This window comes from Pogona vitticeps, chromosome 13, assembly GCF_051106095.1.
Source record: "Pogona vitticeps strain Pit_001003342236 chromosome 13, PviZW2.1, whole genome shotgun sequence".
NCBI lineage: Eukaryota > Metazoa > Chordata > Lepidosauria > Squamata > Agamidae > Pogona > Pogona vitticeps.
In genome coordinates, this window is record NC_135795.1 from 6,005,751 (window position 1) to 6,026,110 (window position 20,360).

The window sequence follows — 20,360 nt, forward strand, 5'->3', positions numbered from 1 at the left end:
TATGGATTAATAAATGAAGCTGGATTCTGAAAATTAGGGGGACTAGAGATCATATTGCAAATATCCACTGGCTACTGGAATGCACCAAAAAAAATCAGAAGATCAGGCAATGCTTTATAGAGTACAGCAAAGCCTTTGACAGTGCTGATTACAACAATAGATGCATTGTTCTAAAAAAAAAAGGGTGTGCCTTAGCACTTGATTGTCTTGTTGTGCAACCTATACTGTGAACAAGAAGCTACTCTTAGGACAGAGTCCCTAAGGAAGTCACAGTCTTGAGCTTACAAGAGCTGAGCATGATTGCAGAGGACAGCACATTTTGGAGGTCATTAATTCATAGGGTTGCCATACGTTAAAGGCAACTGAATGGCGCATGTCAACAATGAGAAAGCTCTGTACACACATTTGCTGTGTTCCAAGCCATTTGTTATCGGACCAGCAAATTTGTGTCTAGCAAGCCATTTTCATGCAGACAAACTTTCTCCATGGATTGCGACTTCAGGCACTCCTGGGAATAAGCTGTTGGATACCTTCCCACGGCCTTTCTTACCTGGGTTGGCAAGGGCTCCTGACTGTGAGCCAAGCAGTTTTCAAAAACGAGCCCAGCCAAAACGTTGCCAGAATGGTTATTGAACCGGATGTAGTTTTCGAAGTCCAGCTCCGATAAGAAGCCTCGAGCTGCAAGGAAAAAAGACATCCGTGCGCTGAGAAACAAGGAGCATGGGCAGTGTTTTCTTCTGTGCAAGACACAGAACGCAATGATCCAAGCCCTGTTGGGACAAAACTAAGTGGCCAGCCAGATGTTTCTGGGACACCTCCAAACAAGGAGTAAAAAGAATATCCCTAATCTCTGCCTACTAGCAAGCAGCGGGCAGAAACAGCCTCCTTCTGAACATGGACAAACAGCCATTGGTAGACTTATCCTCCATGCACTGATGTCTTCCCCTGCTATGCTTGTGGCCGCCACCACATCCTGGGGCAGGAAATTCCATAAGTTAAATACGTGAAGGGCAGGAATATATGTATATATTAGCTTGCTGGATAGCTTAGTGGTTTAGGTATCTGGCTGTGGAACCTGAGGTTGAGAGTTCAGTTCCCCATTTGTGCCTCCTGAGAGAACAGCCACCTTGCATAGTCATGGGCATGGTGAAAAGTCCAAGGATGACCCCTAGAAGAAGGGAAGGATAAACCACCTCTGAGTCTTCTCTCCCAGGAACACCCTGAAATGGATCGCGGTAAGTCAGAATTGACTTGATGGTTTATTATAATTATTCATTACAGTGGTGCCTCGCTTAACGAGCGCACCGTATAACGACGAAATCGCATAGCGATTAGGTTTTTGCAATCGCAAATGCGATTGCACACCAATGGCCCCTATGGGCAAAAATTGCTTTGCAAAGATCGGTAAGCGTTTCGCTTACCGATCTTCACAAAGCGATGCCGTAGATCAGCTGTTCGGCGGCTCCAAAATGGCCGCCGGAAGCCCCGAAATGGCTGCACGCAGTGTTTTCGCGCCCTCCCCTCGCTTACCGAGGGCGCGAAAATGGCTGCCAGCTATGGAACAACTTCGCTGAACGGTGAGTTTTGGAGCCTATTGGAACGCATTAAACTAAGTTTAATGCATTCCAGTGGCTTTCCCCATTTCGTACAGCAATGTTTCGCCATAGCGACGGTTAACCTCACTATGTGAGGCACCACTGTATTTATTTACATACTACTTTACAATTTTATCCTGCTTGTCTGTCAACACGTTTAAGGTGGCATCTATGGCTTTCTTTGCTTTCCTCACTTTTATCTTTAAAATGACGACCCTGTGAGGGAGGCTGGGCTGAGACCGAGTGATGAGTTCAAGTCCACTCAGCAACTTTCCCGGGTCAGTGCAAAGCAGAAACCGATGCTCCCGAATCCCTGCCCAACACCACTCCGCAGCACTATATAATAATATTTACAAAGGGGAAGATCAACCACCTTCATCCTTCTTTTCTGCTTTCCCTCAACCATTCAGGACACCATGTTTACATCAATAATTGAGAGTGGCATTAACTGGGGAAAAACGTGTTCTTGATCCGTACCGTCTGTGCGCCATGGAAACAGAGATGGTTACCTCTTGAATGAGGTCATCTCTGCAGACTGAAGGAAAAATGTGCATGCAAGTGATCAGAGCTTGGACGAATTCCATTTTCGGATGATAGGTCCCGGAATCCCCAGCCCCTGGCCATGCTGACCAGGTGGTGGTGGTGGTGGGTGGATTATGGGGCATGTAGTCCAAAACCTGGAGCACTGCCCTGCGCCGAAAACCACCCCACTGAACAAGCTGACCTTTGATATTGACACGGCCGATCCGCAAGGTCTCAATCACTCCCTCGACCACCGTCTCCACCGCGGTGTTGTTCGACGGGACGTAGGCCAGCTCCCATGGACGAGGGTGCCAGTGCTGGAAGAACAAAGGCAGCTCGTCCACATCCTCGGTTTGGTAGATGGTGGCATTAGGGTGGCTGACGGAGTGCACACGCTGTCGGAGGGCAATGAGGATCGCAGCAAACAGCAGCGGCAGGCAGATCTCAATGACTGTCACCAAAATCTGACGCTTCTGCAGAAGAAAGCAGGGACGATGACTTCATCAATGGGCAAGTTTAAGTGACTCCACCATACAATCAAAAGAGGCTCGATAGGGAGCGACCCGGCAATATTTCTGGCAGCAGGCAACTTAATCCCTTTTATGCATATATATATCGTATTCTCCAGTGTTTTCTAATGTAAAATATACAGTAGGCCCCCCTTATCTGCAGGATCATTATCCACTGATTCACTTATCCATGGTCTGAAAACATTAAAAAGTGAAAAGAAAAATCCCTCCATATATATTTTAATGATGAAGTTTCCAGAAGTAGCCAATGCTATGCTATTACAATAGCGTTCTCTATAATCCGAGTTCTTCAGCATCCACGGGGGGTCTTTGGACCGATCACTTGTGGATACAGGGGTCCTACTGTACGAAGCGTTTTCTGACACAGTATCGCTACACTTTTCTGTGATCTGCCCAGAGACCACCCAGCCCAAAAATACATTCCTCCTTCTCCAGTTTTAATCCCGGGCGTCTTTCAGTTAAAAGGGTCTTCCAGCGGCAGACCTGAGACCCTTTGGAACACCGAGACCACTCAGAACAGTCAATACTGATACAGAATGAGAGCGCGCTCTATTATTCCTGTCCCAGACAGCATTATGTGTAAAATTACTGACACTTCTGTGTTGTGCAACTAAAGCATTTAATTAGCCACCAGCAGCGACATCATTTTGACATGGTGATGTGTCCCTTTGATTTATAAGAGCCGATCCATTTATGTCTGACTGGTGCAACGAGAGATAGATGAGCAGTGAGTGATTCATCTTGATTTGGGCTAATTGGATAAGTCAATGGCCCCAACGTAGGCTTGTTCTGCAGAAACATTGCTGTTTCTGGTTAACAGAAGAAAAACAAAGACACACTCGTGGACTGAACGTCTTGCATCTATTAGAGTAGTGCCTTGGATGAGGCAGAAATTAATTAAATATGCCTTAGGAACAAGTTGCTTCAGTTCAGAATTATTTTAGTAGTCATTTCCTTAGGATGAAGTCACGCAAGGGAATCGCACAGTTTCCTTCTGCTCTGCCTCTCGAACAGGACTTAGGAACGGAGAAATCCCCAGGAGAAAGGGTTGTTGGTGTAAAGACAACCCCACGGGCATCAAATGAAAGGAAGCCATAAGCTCCCTCCCCCTCTGTGTTTGCCGGCCCCATCCCTGATAAATCGCCTTGAGAGCAGCCATGCTCAACCATCCTTGGGCCACAATCATAAACACAATATGAAAGAAATATAGGCCAAATCAGGATTCCATTAAGTCACACAAGGAACCTTATAAGGTGGTTTGTTTCCAGCCTTGGGCACCTTTCAAAGGGCCCAGGACTGACCCCCCCGGGGGGGGGCTGTATGACCCTTGCTGAGAACAGCGGTTCTACCTCGTTTAGTCGTTTAGTCGTGTGCGACTCTTCGTGACCCCATGGACCAGAGCACACCAGGCCCTCCTATCTTCCACGGCCTCCCGGAGTTGGGTCAGATTCATGTTGGTTGCTTCAGTGACACTGTCCATCCATCTCATCCTCTGTCATCCCCTTCTCCTCTTGCCTTCGCACTTTCCCAACATCAGGGTCTTTTCCAAGGAGTCTTCTCTTCTCATGATATGGCCAAAGTATTGGAGCCTCAGCTTCAGGATCTGTCCTTCCAGTGAGCACTCAGGGTTGATTTCCTTTAGAACTGATAGGTTTGTTCTCCTTGCAGTCCAGGGGACGCTCAAGAGTCTCCTCCAGCACCACAATTCAAAGATATCAATTCTTCGGCGTAAATCGGCATGGAATGGGCCAGCACATGGTTCTTGTTGCTGCTGTTGTTGTTATCATTGCTAGTTCCACTTGTGTTGGCGACTGAAATAGCAGACAGGCTAAAGTAACTAAATTCCTTCTTCCACTTTCAGAGGATGGGGCAGTGGAGAGGCCGTGTTACCCGTGTCGATGTGAGAACTGTTCCTGTCATTCTGAGGTTCTTTCTCTCGAAAAGGGGCTCTTGCTTGTACTTGCCATATGTACTGAAAGTTTTCCAAGACAAGGAGCCCGCCCAACTAATGCACGGTGCAGGACTATGTTTATGTCAAGACTTCCACCCCCTTGAGGCAGTGGAGGCTGAATTGCTGCCAACTGTTTCTGACGTCCCGTGCTGTCTCGCTAATGCCCTGCTCAGAATAGAAGCTGGAGCGGTCCCGCTTGAAACAAGAGCTTGGCTTCAAATAATCAGTCTCTGTCTGAAGCAAAAACCTTAATCCTCTTGGATTAGCAACTCTCATTTTAATAGAAGACCAACCTTCAAGGTGGGCAAGAACAGGGGAAGGAAGAGTCTTGTCTTGGAACTTATCTCCTCCAGTCCTGTTAACTCTCGGCTTTCTAAAACCCAAGAAACCCTATTTATTTCTTATTTATTTATTTTATTTAACTCTTTTCTATGCCCCCTTTTCCCGCCTAAGGGGACCCAAGTACGGCGCACAACAGGTTTTAAAAACACTATATAAATGCCATATTTTTTTTAAAAAACTCTAAGCATATATTCGGATTTTGAAAATCAGGTTTAAAAACAATCCAAAGCCATTTAAAAAGCTGTAAGTTGAAAAACCAGGATTCCTGAGATGACTTACTGCTTAAAAACCTGCCTGAAGAGGAAGGTCTTTGTCTGAGGACTGACTGTCCGGTTTCAATGGTCTGCCATCATCCTTTTTCAGAGGGAAGATACCTGCACATCCCTTAGCGCCAATGTTTCTGCCCCTGCCCATCTGGTATGGGTGAACCTGTGTGGCATGTCTTGATGTACTGTGCATTGTATAAAGATCTACTCATTTCCACAATTTATTTATTTATTTATTTATTTATTTATTTATTTATTTACTTACTTACTTACTTACTTACTTACTTACTTACTTACTTACTTACTTACTTACTTACTTACTTACTTACTTACTTACTTACTTACTTACTTATTGTATTTATACCCCGCCTATCTGGTCAAAATTGGAAAATATTATCCAGGTGGACTTGAAAACTTGTATACTTCTCTCCTCCTGACTCCTCCAGTGGAATTACAGCCAAGGTCACAAAATTTTGTGCAGCAGTGTGTGCAATAAGGAAACCGATGATTAGATTATCGCATTGACTAGGTTAGGAATTAACACTCCATTAAAATCCGAATTTCAGTTTAATTTGATTCGGTTGTAAATACGACATGTTCTGTTGCTATGTTTTCTTCTTGTGTCTCTAACCGATGGGCATAACAATAATGTTAATTTAGGGTCAGTTCCTTCTGCCCCCGTGTAAACTCCATAGCCTGAATCCTGAGGTCGGAAGCGAAGTAACGAGTGCACCACTATTTCAGCAGTTATACCAGAAGCAAAAGGATCGTGTCATTCCCAACTAGAAAGAAAATAACTCACAAACAAGAGGATCGTGACGATTCCAGAACACATGCTTTCAGAGAAGCAGTCACGGTGAAGCTGTCATAAACAGACCGAAGTCTGCTGCTCTTAACGTCTCTGTTTTTCATCTCCCTTTCAACCTTACCAGAATCAAATGGAAACTTATTAATTCATTTCAGGGGTGGACAGATACAGGACTTGCCTGGCTATGATTCACATAAGCCTGAGTCAGGGCAGTGAGCAGAGAAGGAAACGTAGGGGATGACACCTTTGATGTCTTCATTTATAACCTCTGCATGCCATCCTATAAATATTTATTCAGCCGTGTGTACTGGGAGAAAGACAGAACACAGATAAAACTAATGGATATAACATCACAACAAACAACTCACCTGCAAGATGTAGTTCTTCCAGAGAAGAAATCCAAATTGTCGAAGCACAGCCATCTTTCACTTGAGAGGGCACAACCTTCTACAGCTCTGTAGGAAGCAATGATTTCAGGTGTCAATTAAAATGTATCAAACAAGCACACAGCCAGGCGATTTAAGGAAGGTCCCAAGTTCACTCCTACTCTGTTTCCCCGAAAATAAGACCTAACCTGAAAATAAGCCCTAGTAGGATTATTCAGGATGCTCGTAATAGAAGCCCTACCCCCAAAAATAAGCTCCAGTTAAGTGAAACCCAGGCCTGATTGTACAGCAATCAGAAGATGATATGACTGTATTTGAATAAATGTAGATGGTTGTCCATGAAAAAAACATCCCCTGAAAATAAGCCCTACTGCGTTTTTTGGAGCAAAGAAATTAATATAAGACCCTGTCTTATTTTCGGGGAAACGGGGTAATTGTGGGCAACTGCATGGTACATAAGTAACAACATGGAATTAGGTACATATGTACCAAAATGTGCATATATATTAAAAGGACACTCATCAACAACAATAATGCAAATGAGAAAGTTGTATTAGGATAATGAACAGGGGAAGGTCAGAGTGGTCTTATTCAGGTTTTGGCCCCAAACCCCACAAATGTGTTAGGATTGTGAGGACCACTAAGCAGGCTTATCTCTCTGCTGCTGAAGGGTCAGAGGGGATTATTTCCTTTTCCCCCTTCTATTGCTGTTCTCTGTTTCTGAAGCCTTTGAAGTGTGCTGCTCATTGATTTGACTACATCGGGACTAGAACTTAGGGAAGACAAGGAAAAGCCAAGAGGAAGCGCCCAGGAACGTACAGTGTGCAATGAGAGATGGACTACTTCCAAGATGAGAAAAATAGGTTTTATACATTCGAACTGGTCTACACATTTCAGATGTTCTTTAACCTAGCACCGTTAATGTGGTTATAGAGGGAAGCATTTAGCTTTGTTCCCTCCATTGTAAGGTTTGCAGACCGTCAAGCTGTTGTAGGGAACTGAGCCCTGGTTTGTAGATTGACTGAATAAGCGATTTGGATGAGTAGCTAAACATTTCAACCTAATAAGAAAGAAGTCCAGTTGCCATGACTCAACTTCCAGAGAATCTCACCTGGATGACTGAGAATTTTCACAGATATTTAGCCCAGAGCTACATTTCTTATCAGCATCAAAGCATACCACATATATTTTCCAACACTAGAAGGCCTTTATAGCACTCTAAACATCAATGAGTACCATAACTACTATTTAAGCTAAATATCAATAGAGGAATCTCTCTCTCTCTCTCTCTGCATTGTACAAGCACACAACCACACAGAAAAATACTTGTGGATTCTGAATAGTTCATAATACAGTGGTACCCCGCTTGATGATTACCTCGTTAGACGAGGAAATCGCTTAATGATGAAGTTTTTGCGATCACTTTTGCGATCGCAAAACGAGGTTTTAATAGGGAAAAACCGCTTCACGATGATCGGTTCCCTGCTTCGAGAACTGATTTTTCGCTTCACGACAATCTTTACAGCTGATCGTCAGGCTTTCAAAATGGCCGCCCGCTGTGTAAAATGGTTCCCCACTGTGTTTTAGGACGGTTTCCTCGCTTTACAGGCACCAGAAAATGGCCACCCTATGGAGGATCTTTGCCCATTGGAATGCATTGAACCGGTTTTCAGTGCATTTCAATGGGATTTTTACTTTCGCCTGACGACGATTTCATTCTACAACGATTTTGCTGGAACGGATTATCCTCATCAAGCGAGGCACCACAGTACATGCCTTATTGTTTCAAATAGCTTGATCATCTATGTGACTCTTTGTCAGTCAGCCACAGCTTTGCACAACCAAACTTGAGGTCCTGAGGCAACTACAGATGGATACCAAACCACTTCTCCAAAACAGGGAGCAGCTATAAATCCATTTGCCACAAGAGACGAAAAAGCATTATCTTTACCTGTATTCCTGAAGGCATATTACCATAGATTGGAAAAGTTCCTTTTTTGGACTACAACTCCCAGAATTATACAGCCAGCAATGCTGAACTGGGGTAGCCTGGGAGGTAAGAGGGACGGCTTGTAGATAAAGGGCCTTTTCGGCAGCTGCCCCCAGACTATGGAATGCCCTCCCAACTGAGATTTGTCTGGCGCCAACGCTGATGACATTTCGGCGCCAGGTCAAAACCTTCCTGTTCCAGAAGGCTTTTAATTGAAATAATATCAGCTGTGGGTCCGATGGCAATTTTTAGAGTTTATATTTTAATTGCATTTTAACTGTTTTGACTTTTTATTGTATTTTAAATGTTGTAAGCCGCCCAGAGACCTTTGGGTAGTGTGGGCGGCATATACCGTATTTTTCGCTCCATAAGACGCACCTTTCCATAAGACGCACCAATTTTTTAGGAGAAGAAAATAGGAAAATATAATCTGTTTTCTTCGCTCCATAAGACGCACAGACTTTCCACCACCACCACCCCCGTTTTGTGGGGGGAAAGTGCATCTTATGGTGCGAAAAATACGGTAAATAAAATAAAATAAAATAAAAAGGAACTAATTTAACAATATGATCTCAAACCATGATGCCTGATAGTTTCTTATCAACTGTGTTTAAATGGGTATTCCCCAACTACACTTTCCTAGGAGGAAGTTGCCCTGAATACTCTGGGGCTTATTTCTGACTGAACATGCATGGGATTATAAATGTAATATCCATTTAACTGTAATATCCATTTATAAATGCAATATCCATTTAAACCATGGCACAGACAGACCGAGAAGATGGATACAAATAAATTCAAAATGTACAGTAGGAGACATGGATAAAAACATAAGCTGTTTATTTCTTTGGGATGGGGTGGGGAGAGAGAACCACAACTCTCCATGGAAGGTCATCTGCTTTCCATGCAAAAGGTCCCATGTTCGACCTCAACATTTCGACGACGACAACCCTGTTTGTAATCTGGAAGAGCCCCCACTGGTCAGGACAGACAGCACTAAGCAAAATGGATCTGATTCCATTATCAGACTCCAGAATACTTTGCAGGCACAAAATCCAGATTCATTTCTGTTACTTCCGGAGTGTCGCCTAAACCTGCTGCAGCCATCCCTGTCTCCTGGCTGTTTTGCCCACCTGCCCATCCTGAAACAGATGCAGAAGGGCAGAAAAACGGATCAGAAACAAACTGGCAAAGAGGGGAAGCGAATCCATAGTTTAGTCATCTGCAGTACCATTTAGAGTCGAAGGAGCGCTGAAAGACACCAGGCAGCAAATTTATGCCTCTGCAGAACGAGAGCTGACAGCAGACATAAATTGGGCCATCTTGTTCCTCTTCAGAAAGAACATTTGGTCATCATAGCTGGCTTTACCTTCAGAGTGTGAACAATAGCAATCACTGGCACTTACTCATTAAGGCACCCTGAAGGCTCGCACATTTCAAGGGTAAGGCATGACCTGTTCCCATCATTCCTGAGCCAGGGCTAAAAACACAGAAGACATTAAATTAAAAAGAAGATTTAAAACCATTTGCATCTCAGAACGGTGCTTATTCTTCCATGCAGAGATGTTTCTGACTTGAAGGTGCTCGGCAGTTTTTGATTTTGGTACATCAGAGTGGGGGAGTTGATGGACTACATCTCCTCTATCATCCTTGACCACTGGCCATTTCAGCTGGGGACAGATGCCAGTTGTGAGTTGAAAAATGTCTAGTGGATTTTCACCCTGCATGTTTCTTGAATTCTTTCTTCTTCTGGCCATTTCTTTAAAAAAATAATGTCGGAACGGCCCGTATCACAGTACGGCAGTAATTCGATGGAAGAAACACAGGAACATGTGTGTGTATCATTCTTTCAAAATCAAACTAACATCAGAGTCACCAGCAACACAGTCCTTGAGTTGTGCTCCCTTGTTGTCCATCTGATCAACAGTTTCCTACCCAGGCACACATAGCTGGCAGTGAGGGCAGAGTTCAACCCTGGATTCAGATGAGAGCTAGCTAATGCAAAACGTCACTGCTACGTGCTGGCAAGTTGCCTCTGGCTTATGGAGATTCTATGAACAAGTGATCTCCGAAATGTGGTGTCTTCCATAGTCCTGCTCAGCTCTTGAAAACTAAAGGCCGTGGCTTCCTTTAGAGTCCGTCCATCTCATACTCAGTCTTCCTCTTTTCCTGCTGCCTTCCATTTTTCCTTGCAGTGAGTCTTGTCTGGAGATGGGCACCATTCTCATTTTGGAGGTTTGTGCTGGTTTGTATGCATAGCACCAGAGGTGCCACACGCTCCCTTCCCCCACCTGCCCGGCTGGATACCCAACAGCTGGTGTGTGCTTCTCTCCTCCTCCTCCTCCTCCTCCTCTTTGGCTATTCAACCAATCTCCAGCAGTCCTCTCTCCTTGGTTGATCCCCCACTCAGACGAGGAGGCAGGACAGATAAACCCATGCTCCTGCCAGGGACTGGTCGAACCGCTGGAAGAGGAGAAGGAAGTGTGTGCTCCGACTGGTAAGTGGGTCATTGACCAGGGATGAGGGGGGAGCAGAATCTGCAACACTTGCAGTGCCCAGTGTACGAACCAGCACGAACCTCCGAACCAAGCTTCGTGCCCATCTCTAGTCTTGTCTTCAGGGGATGTGCCCAAAGGAAGGCAGCCTCAGTTTCCGCATTTTTGCTTCCGCAGAAAATCCAGACTTGATTTGTTCAATGACCCATTTGTTCATTTTTCTGGAGATCCAGAGCATCCTCAAAGCCCTCTTCCAGGGCTTTTTAGTTACAGTCATTTACAACTGATGCCTATACAAGCCAACTTAGGATCATGATCCACTGAATTCAATGCTGTTTATTATTCCCAGCCAGGAGATGAAGGCATCAGAGCACGTGAACCTTCGTCTTCACCGTCCCCTCTCTTGCTTCTTTTCATGGAAGGTGGAAACTCTAACCCTGATCCCTGGGCTGCTGGCCGGCTTTGGTGTTGGCGTTGCTGCTTCTGGAGCAAGCGGCTCTCCCTGCCCTACAACCCCTTCCAATCCTGCTCACTTCCGGTTTCCTAACACCTGCTTTAGATCAGGGTTGCCTAAAATCCGGAGTGCAAAGTTAAGATCCGTGCGGATGAGTACGTGCGTGTCTTTCTTTCTCGCTCCTTGATAGCCAAGGAATTCAGGAAAACTGGAAATCCTGAATTGTGCAGAGACGTGTAGTCAAAGTGGGCCCACACACAACACACACCCTCCTCTCTATTCCACGGTGTTGCAGAATCTCAAGCCCTGCACCCCAACTAATTTCCTCAGAAGCAAGTCCCCGGGAGCTGGAGGAGGATTAGCGACATCCAAGGAAAGCGTGGCCTCAGAGCCTTGCCGAACAGTAGCCCAATCCGGTGCAGGATTGGGCTACTAGAAGCCAGAAGTCAGTCCTACTGTTTTTGATAAAACATAACCCACAAGGGTGGCAGAAATGTGCTGTGGGAGCCACAGGTTACTTGGCTATTATACAAAGCGGTTGTGACTCAAAAAAAAAAAGGTCGGGAAACGTTGGTCTAGACCAGTGAGGCCGAACGTACGGCATGCATGCCAACAGCTGGCACGCAGAGCCCTCTCTGTGGGCACGCGAGCCGTAAGTTGCCATCGAGAAATATTTACCTGTCCTCCAGTCCCAGATTTCGGGAAGAACTCTTGGGAAGGGAGCCCAAGCCAGTGCTTCGAAACCCAGCACTCCGTCTGGCAAGCTGGCCACAGAAACGCCTCAGGGACTGACAGCCAAGTGGTCTCGTTCAAGGCCCCTCAAAAGCGCCTCACAAGGAGAAAAGAACGTCTTCCACCAATTTCCCAGAGACTGACTCTCTCTCATGAAACAACAAATATCTTCGCCTTGCAAGGGGACCGTTTCAACATCCTTATTGCTCAATTGAACTTGTGGTGCAGTGGTTTGCAGGTATATAAAAAAAAATTGTCTCTGGTATTTACCTGAACAAAAAATTACGTTAGTCACATTACCCTCCTGCAAGAACTTGGGTAAAAAGAAAAAGAGATTTTTTTTCCCCTTGACATAAGAGTCTGATTTCAACACACTGGTGGGGACATTCTGATGTTTTTCTCAGAAAACATTCCAAACCCTCCTGTGTAAATCAACACTTAAGAATCTAGAACTTCAAAGAGAAAACATACAGAGCAGCCCTTCACGGGATCAGAAAGTGGCCCAGTTGCCCAAGCAGAGGTTCCGATCCCCAAAAACATCAGAGGAGACCCACTTCACTGAACTCTCATGTTCCAAACCCAAGGGCCTACAGCTTCAATTCTCATGACTTCATTTGTCCCTGGAACGGATCTAGACATTCCCGGAGTTTGCCAACGAGAACAGATTGTTTTAAACAATGAATGCTCTCCAAGGGTTACTTTAAAAGTAAAGTAAATAACATGTTTTGGAAATGAATATTAAGAAATGATAAATAAAAAAAACAAGCGGCCCCAGTATGGAAGTTAAATATCCAGAATGAACATAGAGGGCTCGTCAACAAAAAGTACTTTGGCATTTTATGTGAATTAAGAGTCATATCATAGCCATGCACCCAAAACAAAAGAGTAGCTTTGCAAATGCTTATGAAAATGCACGTGCAATGCATTTTTTGATCCAAGTTGTAGAAGGGGTCTTAACACAGGCTGGTTTGAAAAAAAAAAGACAAGAAGTATTTGAAATGCGAATTCATTTCAAGACGTGAAAAGTTTATTGGATCAAGAGGGTGACCCACTAAGAGATACCAAAGCAAAATTAAAATGCAAAAAAAGATATTCTAGAATGTTTTAATTTGGTAACAAGAAATGAAAACATTCAGATTGTTACAGCCGATCATACAAGTTAAAACTTGGTGGGAAAATAAGTATAGGAAAGAGTATAACTGATTGACTGAGAAAGATGGAAGATTCTTCAGACACAAGACAACATCATCATCATTAGTGCTTCTGCACCTACATAAAGGATAGCCCCAACAATATCCAAGAGTAGGCAAGAGACGAGGGCTGAAATCCTGTTATTTAGGATAGTAGGTTGCAACTAGAATAGGCCAATAAGTTTCCCCATAAAGTTCAGCCGATTCAATGGGCCTCCTAATTATGCTAAGCAACAGGGTTTCATTGAAGAATCTTACATTTTAATGTCCATTTTGAAGGAATGAGATGTGGGCGATATTCATCATTGCCATCGTCATTGACGTCGTCATCATCTCAGAGACGGACTCTTATGGATCATGAAGCCCAGCGCGCTACCAAGGAGACCCCGGAGGGAATCAACTTCTCAAATTTTGGCTCTGAAGCCAGGGACCTAAACCACTAAGCTAACAGCACTTATGCTGGTTGTCCAGTTAGTCTGAACACCACGTTGGCAAGGGAACGCTCCTCGACTCCTGTTTAAAAGCCTCCAGTGAATAAAATAGCACAAAATGAGGCAAGCAGCCAAATGCTTTCTAAAACAAAGCAACCCCAGCTTCGCGCTGCTAACATCAAAGTACTAACAGCCTGTCTTAACACATCACAGAAATCAATTCCTCTTTATTAATTCAAATGGTACCGCAAACTGACAAGATGCTTAATGGCAATTTTTCCCTCATCAAAAAAAAAACCCAACAAACCCACCACATGAAAGCCAACAAACCCACCACAAAACCACCCTATAATCCTGCCTTTAGCCTCAAACTACCGGAGGCATCTGCTCTTCGAGCATCGAAGGAAACCAACCGATCGATGAAAAAGGGCAGGAAAGCTGCCTCTCAGACAGGGCTGGCGAGAGGAGGAAGAGGAGGAGGCGACCCGCCCCAGACCTTTGCCACCCCAAGGGGTACAACAGGTGGGTACTTCAGGCGGCAGAGAGAAGAGGGACAGGCAAGGGATACTATTACGCCTTCACAAAAACCGCAAGGGCCTGGCAAAGATGGAGAAAAGAATCGCCCTAGTAAGCAGTACTGCTATGCATCGCTCCGTGCTACAAACCTGTCTCAATTTGATATCATTTAAACAGAGGCGGGCAAAGCGTGACACTCTAATGATCTGTGCTGTTTCACAATTACATAAAAGATCAAAACACAATTCTTATTCTAACTACGCATTTCCATGACTTGGAAAAGTTACGCTTTTTAGACTACCGCTCCCAGCAACTTCCCACAGAAACAGAAGTTACCGCAGACTGACCCCTGCAAGGAGCAGTTGAAAGAGAAAGCATGGAGTAAGTTAATACACATGGACCAGCTCTCCAGATGTTGTAGAATCACAGTTCTTAGCATTCCCAACCACTGACGATTCTGACTGGGGCTCATGGTGGATAGCACAGTCCAACATCATCAGTGGGTCTCCCTCTGGGGTCCCCAGATGTTCTTGGACTGCAAATCCCAGAACCCTTCACTGCTTGCTGTGCTGGCCAGAACATCTGGGAGTTGCAGTCCAAGAACATCTGAGGACGCCAGTGTCAGAACCGCTGGTCTAGAACACCACAGCTTTTCCATGCCTGCCACAAACCTTAAAGGATGATGTTGCACCAATTCCCAAAATGCACAGTATGGATTGGAAGGTCCAGGACGTTCCTGCTTGATAGGTGAGTCAGTGGAGCAGGTATGACGGAGAAGGGTTAAAAATGCTGGTCTCAGCAACAGAAGGCTCGTGGTCTGTGATCTTCTCCTCTCCACCGACACCAGTAGGCAGAGGGCATCAAGAAACCACATCGGCAACACCCTCCTCCAGGCCTCCTGCCCCCAATATGTCTCAAAGAGTAGGCAAACACTGGGTTTTCCTACTCTCTTGCCAACCTATCTCCGTAGCTGAAGCTGGAAGCATTATATCAGAAGTGAGAGAAATGTTGCATCGTGCAGAGTCCTCGCTTAGAATCCCAGATCCCTCTCTCTCCTCCCTTCCAGAACCAGCAGGCTGCCCAGGAATTGGGGGGGGGGGGGGAAGCCACTTCTACCTGGAAGGTGAACTGAAGGCTTTCTTGAGAGTCACCATTAGCTTTCTTTGTTATGCACCACCAAATTGTTTTGCACTTATGGCAACCCTAACAAGTTTTTCAAGGGATGTGAAATATTTAAGCAGTGGCTTTATCAGTGTCACGACGCCCCTACCTCACCCCATGGTGTTTCCATGTCGGAGTGGGGATTTGAACTCGGGTCTCCCGAATGCTAGTCCAGCATTCTCTCCACTGTGTCACACTGGCTCCCACACAGGTTGCCCACTCTTCTTTTCAGCAAAAGTCCTATGGCTCAAACCGCCCAGTTGTTCCCCCACCTCCGCCACCACTGCCAGTACTGCAGGGAGAGACCCCAATGCAAATGAGACACGCATGGATTGCAGAGGCCTGGCTGCTGGCAGAATGCATTTCAAAGCAAAAACAAAGCAAAGCACTTACCCTGGGTGGTTTACAACTTAATGATGCAGGCTTCACATTGCCCTCTCCCCCCCACCCAACCAGCAAGCTGGGTACTTAATTTACCGACCTCGGAAGGATGGAAGGTTGAGTGAACCTTGAGCCGGCGACCTGAGCCCACTGGAATCAAACGCAGATGGTGAGCGGAGCTTTGACTGCAGTACTGCAATCTAACCTCTGTGCCACAAGGCTCACCTTTTTGTGCTGTCTGTCCCCTTGCCAGTTGAGCTCTCTCAGCACTGCCGAGATGCAGATGCAGCAGCCAGAGGTCCAAAGGCTGCTATAAGCATGTAGGTTGCCGTATTATTTGAGAACCAACTCACACACAAACAAAAAACAACCCAGATGGTTTCTTGGCCAGGTGCACGCCTAGCTCTTGACGCATACAAGTCCAGCACTTGTCTTATTGCACAAGCCATGAGCAAGTTCCAAAAGAACACGGGGAGGGGGGGGAGGCCAGTGGTGGCCTTTGAAAGCTGCCACCTTTCCCTTTTTTTTATATTTAATTTTTTTTATTTTTTGGATGGGTCATTCCAGGAAGATCTAGAGCAGGGGTCTCAAACTGTGGCCCTCCAAATGTTCTTGGACTTCAACTCCCAGAAATCCTGGCCAGCAGAGGTGGTGCTGAAGGCTTCTGGGAGCTGTAGGCTAAGAACAGCTGGAGGGCCACAGTTTGAGACCCCTGATCTAGAGGCTAGGAAATCAGCCACCTCCCCTTACTCTGAGGAAGGCATAACAGCTGGGTCATCTGGGGTTTAGCATCAAGCTGCACACCTACGACAGGTATTGGGAACTTCATCCGCAGGTGTTTTGGTGGGGATAAAGTAGCTTCTCTCACATTTGAAATATCGGTTCGTTTGTTTCATTTGATTTGCATCCTGCCCATCTAGCAACAGAGCACTAAATCTGGGCAGCTAGCAACAACAAGAGTCACTCTTCCACAACTCAAACCCATGAATAATAATTCTTTAAAAACCAATGGAAAGAACACCCAGGCAATGGCAAACAACGCTCCAATTAAAACATATTACAGGACCAGGATGCTCCCCAAGGCCTCATTGAGAAGCTCTGCCTTCACAGGGTTCCTGGAGGTCAAAAGGGAAGGAGCCTGGCAGACATCGAAGGCAATATATTCTATAGCTTTGGGGCCACCACCGAGAAAACGTGTTGTCTTGGTTTGCATGCTGATTTGGTTGGTCAACTGTTCCCATCACGATAAGGTCATTAAAACAAGCATGGCTTAGGCCAGTGATGGCGAACCTATGGCACGCGTGCCACAGCTGGCACACAGAGCCCTCTCTGTGGGCACACGAGCCATAAGTTGCCATAGAGAAATACTTACCCATCCTCCGATCCCGGATTTTGGCACTTCCATCTGCTGGTGCGGTGGTCCATCAGAAGGGTGCAGTGGCGATCATTACCGGTCTAACCCAGTGGGGGATTGGAGGACCGGTAAGTATTTCTTTGTTAATACCACCCATAAAGGGGGGGGGACCAGCAAGCATTTAACTCTTGAAGTGTAGGAGCAATTGTTTTTTTTCTAAACTAAAACCTCAGCATTCCGGTTTTAATTGCAGTGTTGGCACTTTGAAATAAATAAGTTGATTTTGTGTTGCCGTTTGGGCACTCGGGCTCAAAAAGGTTCACCATCACTGGCCTAGGCTAGCAGATGAGTTGCTTCTGTAATCACTGAGCATCCAAATAGTAAGCAATTTTTTAAAAAAAAATGCAATAAAATAAAACATACAAGTATCTGTCAAAGAGTGCCCAGAAGAAGAAAATGGTGAATAGATCAAGGAAGGATGAAAAACATTGTTCTCCTGAACGCTCTGTTTCTCGGCGGCATGCCTCCACGCAAGAGTCGCGCCCTCACACAAGCTGAGCTTCCGAAAGAACCGGCAGGAAGGATATAATCGGACCCACCTGACGTGCAACAGAGAAATCTTCTGACAGCAGAAGAAGGGATTAAAGCAGCCGCTCCGTCACAGAGAAGTAGGTGAGGTGCTTTGAGGCTACCTGCTTGCTACCTCGCCGACAGCTGAACGAAGTGCTGCCACTTAATTCTGCCACTAGACACGGAAGACGCTTCCGTTGCTGTTTGAGTTGTTCAACATGAGCAACTTGAGCTGCTCGGGGGCCGTCTCCCTGGAAAAGGTGCATGCGTTCCTGCCTCCGCATTAAGACTTCAACAAGGAACGCATTTCGAATTTCGGAAGAGATTCCATACTGAACAAAATACACGGAGTGAAGGCAACACATTGAGCCGCCGGAAGGTATTATGTGGAAATTACAAACGTTTCTGAAAGGTCAGACAGAGATCACAAACACAGTGTTTTTACAGCTGTCAGTCAAGTCCAGACCTTTGCACAGGCAAGAGATCAGCCAAACAAGCAATAATTAAGTTTGACTTCTTGTTCTTTCGTCGCTGTTTCTCCTTCACCAGCAATTCATTTCTTACCCAGAGATTTAGCCTTCAAACTGGCTGGATTCTTGAAAAGAACTTGATGGGCATCTAAGTCTCCAACAGGATATTTCGACAATGTATTGCATGTACTGTATTGTATATTCCACCTTTTCTCCAAGGGGAAGATGGCACACACAGTCCCCCTTGCCCCCATATTGTCTTCACAACAAAACCGTTGAAGGCATTAAAGGTCCTAAGCCCTAGGTGGCACTACGGCAGAGCAAGGATTCAAATTTAGACACATTGTGTCCTAGCATGGACTTCTCTCCCCCATGACCTGGTGCCTTGACAAAAATATATATAAGGAAAAAGGATATGTACCATATTTTTCGGTGTATAAGACTATACTTTTGTCTAAAATCTTTAGACTAAAAATTGAGGGTTGTCTTATACATGGAATAAATAAATAAATAAATAAATAAATAAATAAATAAATAAATAAATAAATAAATAAATAAATAAATAAATAAATAAATAAATAAATGGAAGTAAGCTGAGAAGAGAACAAAAACAAGTGCAGGGGAAAGCAGGGATCAAAGCGATCCTGCAGCGCTTTGATCCCTTTCCCCCTGCACTTGCTAAGCCCCACTTGGATTTCTTAGTTTTGGATTAGAAAAGTAGGGGGCATCTTATACATGGGGGTGTCTTATACATGGAAAAATATGGCAATTCCTATGTCACTAGGAATATATATATAGGTCACTGCAGGAAATGGCTTGAGACCTTAATATTGACCTCCCTTAATATAGGGAGCACCGTTTTACCTTCCCACCGTGGTGGTGCCTATTTATCTACTTGCATGTACATGTTTTCGAACTGCTAGGTTGGCAGGAGCTGGGACAAGCGACGGGTGCTCACTCTGTCACGTGGATTCGATCTTACGACTGCTGGTCTTCTGACCCTGCAGCACAGAGGCTTCTGCAGTTTAGCCCATGGCGCCACCACGTCCCACTACTGCTGGAATATCCTCCAAAGAAATTACCATCGGGGGAACATAGCCCTTGAATTTTTAGCACTCCAAACTGCCTCAATTTCATTTTAAAGAAAAGAAGGATTTAATGGTGGAAAAATATATTTCTCTCCTTTGATTCCCAGCTTTGGAACTACCTGGAAGATAATATCTAAACTGCGCCTGCATAGCTTTTCATTTCAGTGCGGCTTCGACACTTCTGCCTTTTGCATCTTCCTTTACTGCAAACATTCAGATCTCATAACCTGTGGAACCACAACACCTTCCCCTTCACTGTGACCCACAGCAAGGAGCCAGTGTCCACAACAGAAGGGGGAGCCCATCGTTGGAATTGCAGGAACCAACGCTTCCTTTCCCAGGCCACCAAACCATTGTTGACCACACTACCACGACATCTTGCCCTGAAGTAACCTCCAGAAAAAAATAGCAAAAAAGGAAATATATCTGGGGAGAGCATTTGCCCACGGCCCCGAGGGCAAACAGAAGCAAAGTCTCTGAAGCCAGGCAGTACACTGGAGAATGGTTTTCTCAGAAATTACTAAACCCAGTTTGTGGATACTTGGCAGAGACTTGACATTTCAGAGCCCAAAGGAAGGAAGAATGATGACTCGATTCACTGGCCAGAAGCATCATCACAGCTCCCAGGAGGGTAAAGCTCACCCCATTGTGACTCAAACCTTTTTAGTGCCAGGTTTTCTTCGGACAATAGCTCTTCTATTTTCTGGAGGAATCACCATCTCTTAGAAACCCACTTGTCCAGCTGCTAAAATGTTGACTATTCGCTCAACATCTCCTTCACACGGTTTGATATGTTTGCTCTCTTAAGCAATTCAAAGAACTTCTTGTTTACTCCTTGAAAAGGTGAATGTTGCCCTCTTCCAATGGGGGTTGCATCATTCATCATCCATCATCCACAGTCTAACCGCACCGAGGCATCTTAGAAAGGTCCTTGAAGCCCTCTTGAGTCTTCTGAACAGACAGAACCCAGTTCCACCAACCTTGAACCCAATCTTCAAAGTATCAAAACACAAAATCACCTGTATCAAGTTACCGTTTCCACTTTTTAATAGAGGAGTAACAAAAGTTACACATCAAAAGTATTATAATAAATGTTTCCGTTATTTTACTGGACAAACAAGTTACGTT

The 20,360-nt window shown here is 45.1% G+C and overlaps 1 protein-coding gene across 4 annotated transcripts in view; it reads right to left on the minus strand.

The window, feature by feature from the left end:
- Positions 1–20,360, minus strand: part of ABCA3 (ATP binding cassette subfamily A member 3) — a 65,085-nt gene that overhangs the window by 37,056 nt on the left and 7,669 nt on the right. Inside the window, exons 1-4 of one of the 4 annotated variants that reach the window (XM_072983022.2) lie at positions 17,704–17,784; positions 6,383–6,469; positions 2,320–2,590; positions 551–678 (exon numbers count right to left, since the gene is read on the minus strand). In XM_072983022.2, coding sequence (XP_072839123.2) covers positions 551–678; positions 2,320–2,590; positions 6,383–6,436 — 453 coding nt within the window. In that variant the 5' untranslated portion in view covers positions 6,437–6,469; positions 17,704–17,784. Of the gene's footprint in view, positions 1–550; positions 679–2,319; positions 2,591–6,382; positions 6,470–14,879; positions 14,948–15,975; positions 16,031–17,703; positions 17,785–20,360 lie in introns of those variants that run through there. The other 3 variants (XM_072983023.2, XM_078381373.1, XM_072983021.2) reach the window with 3 other exon arrangements.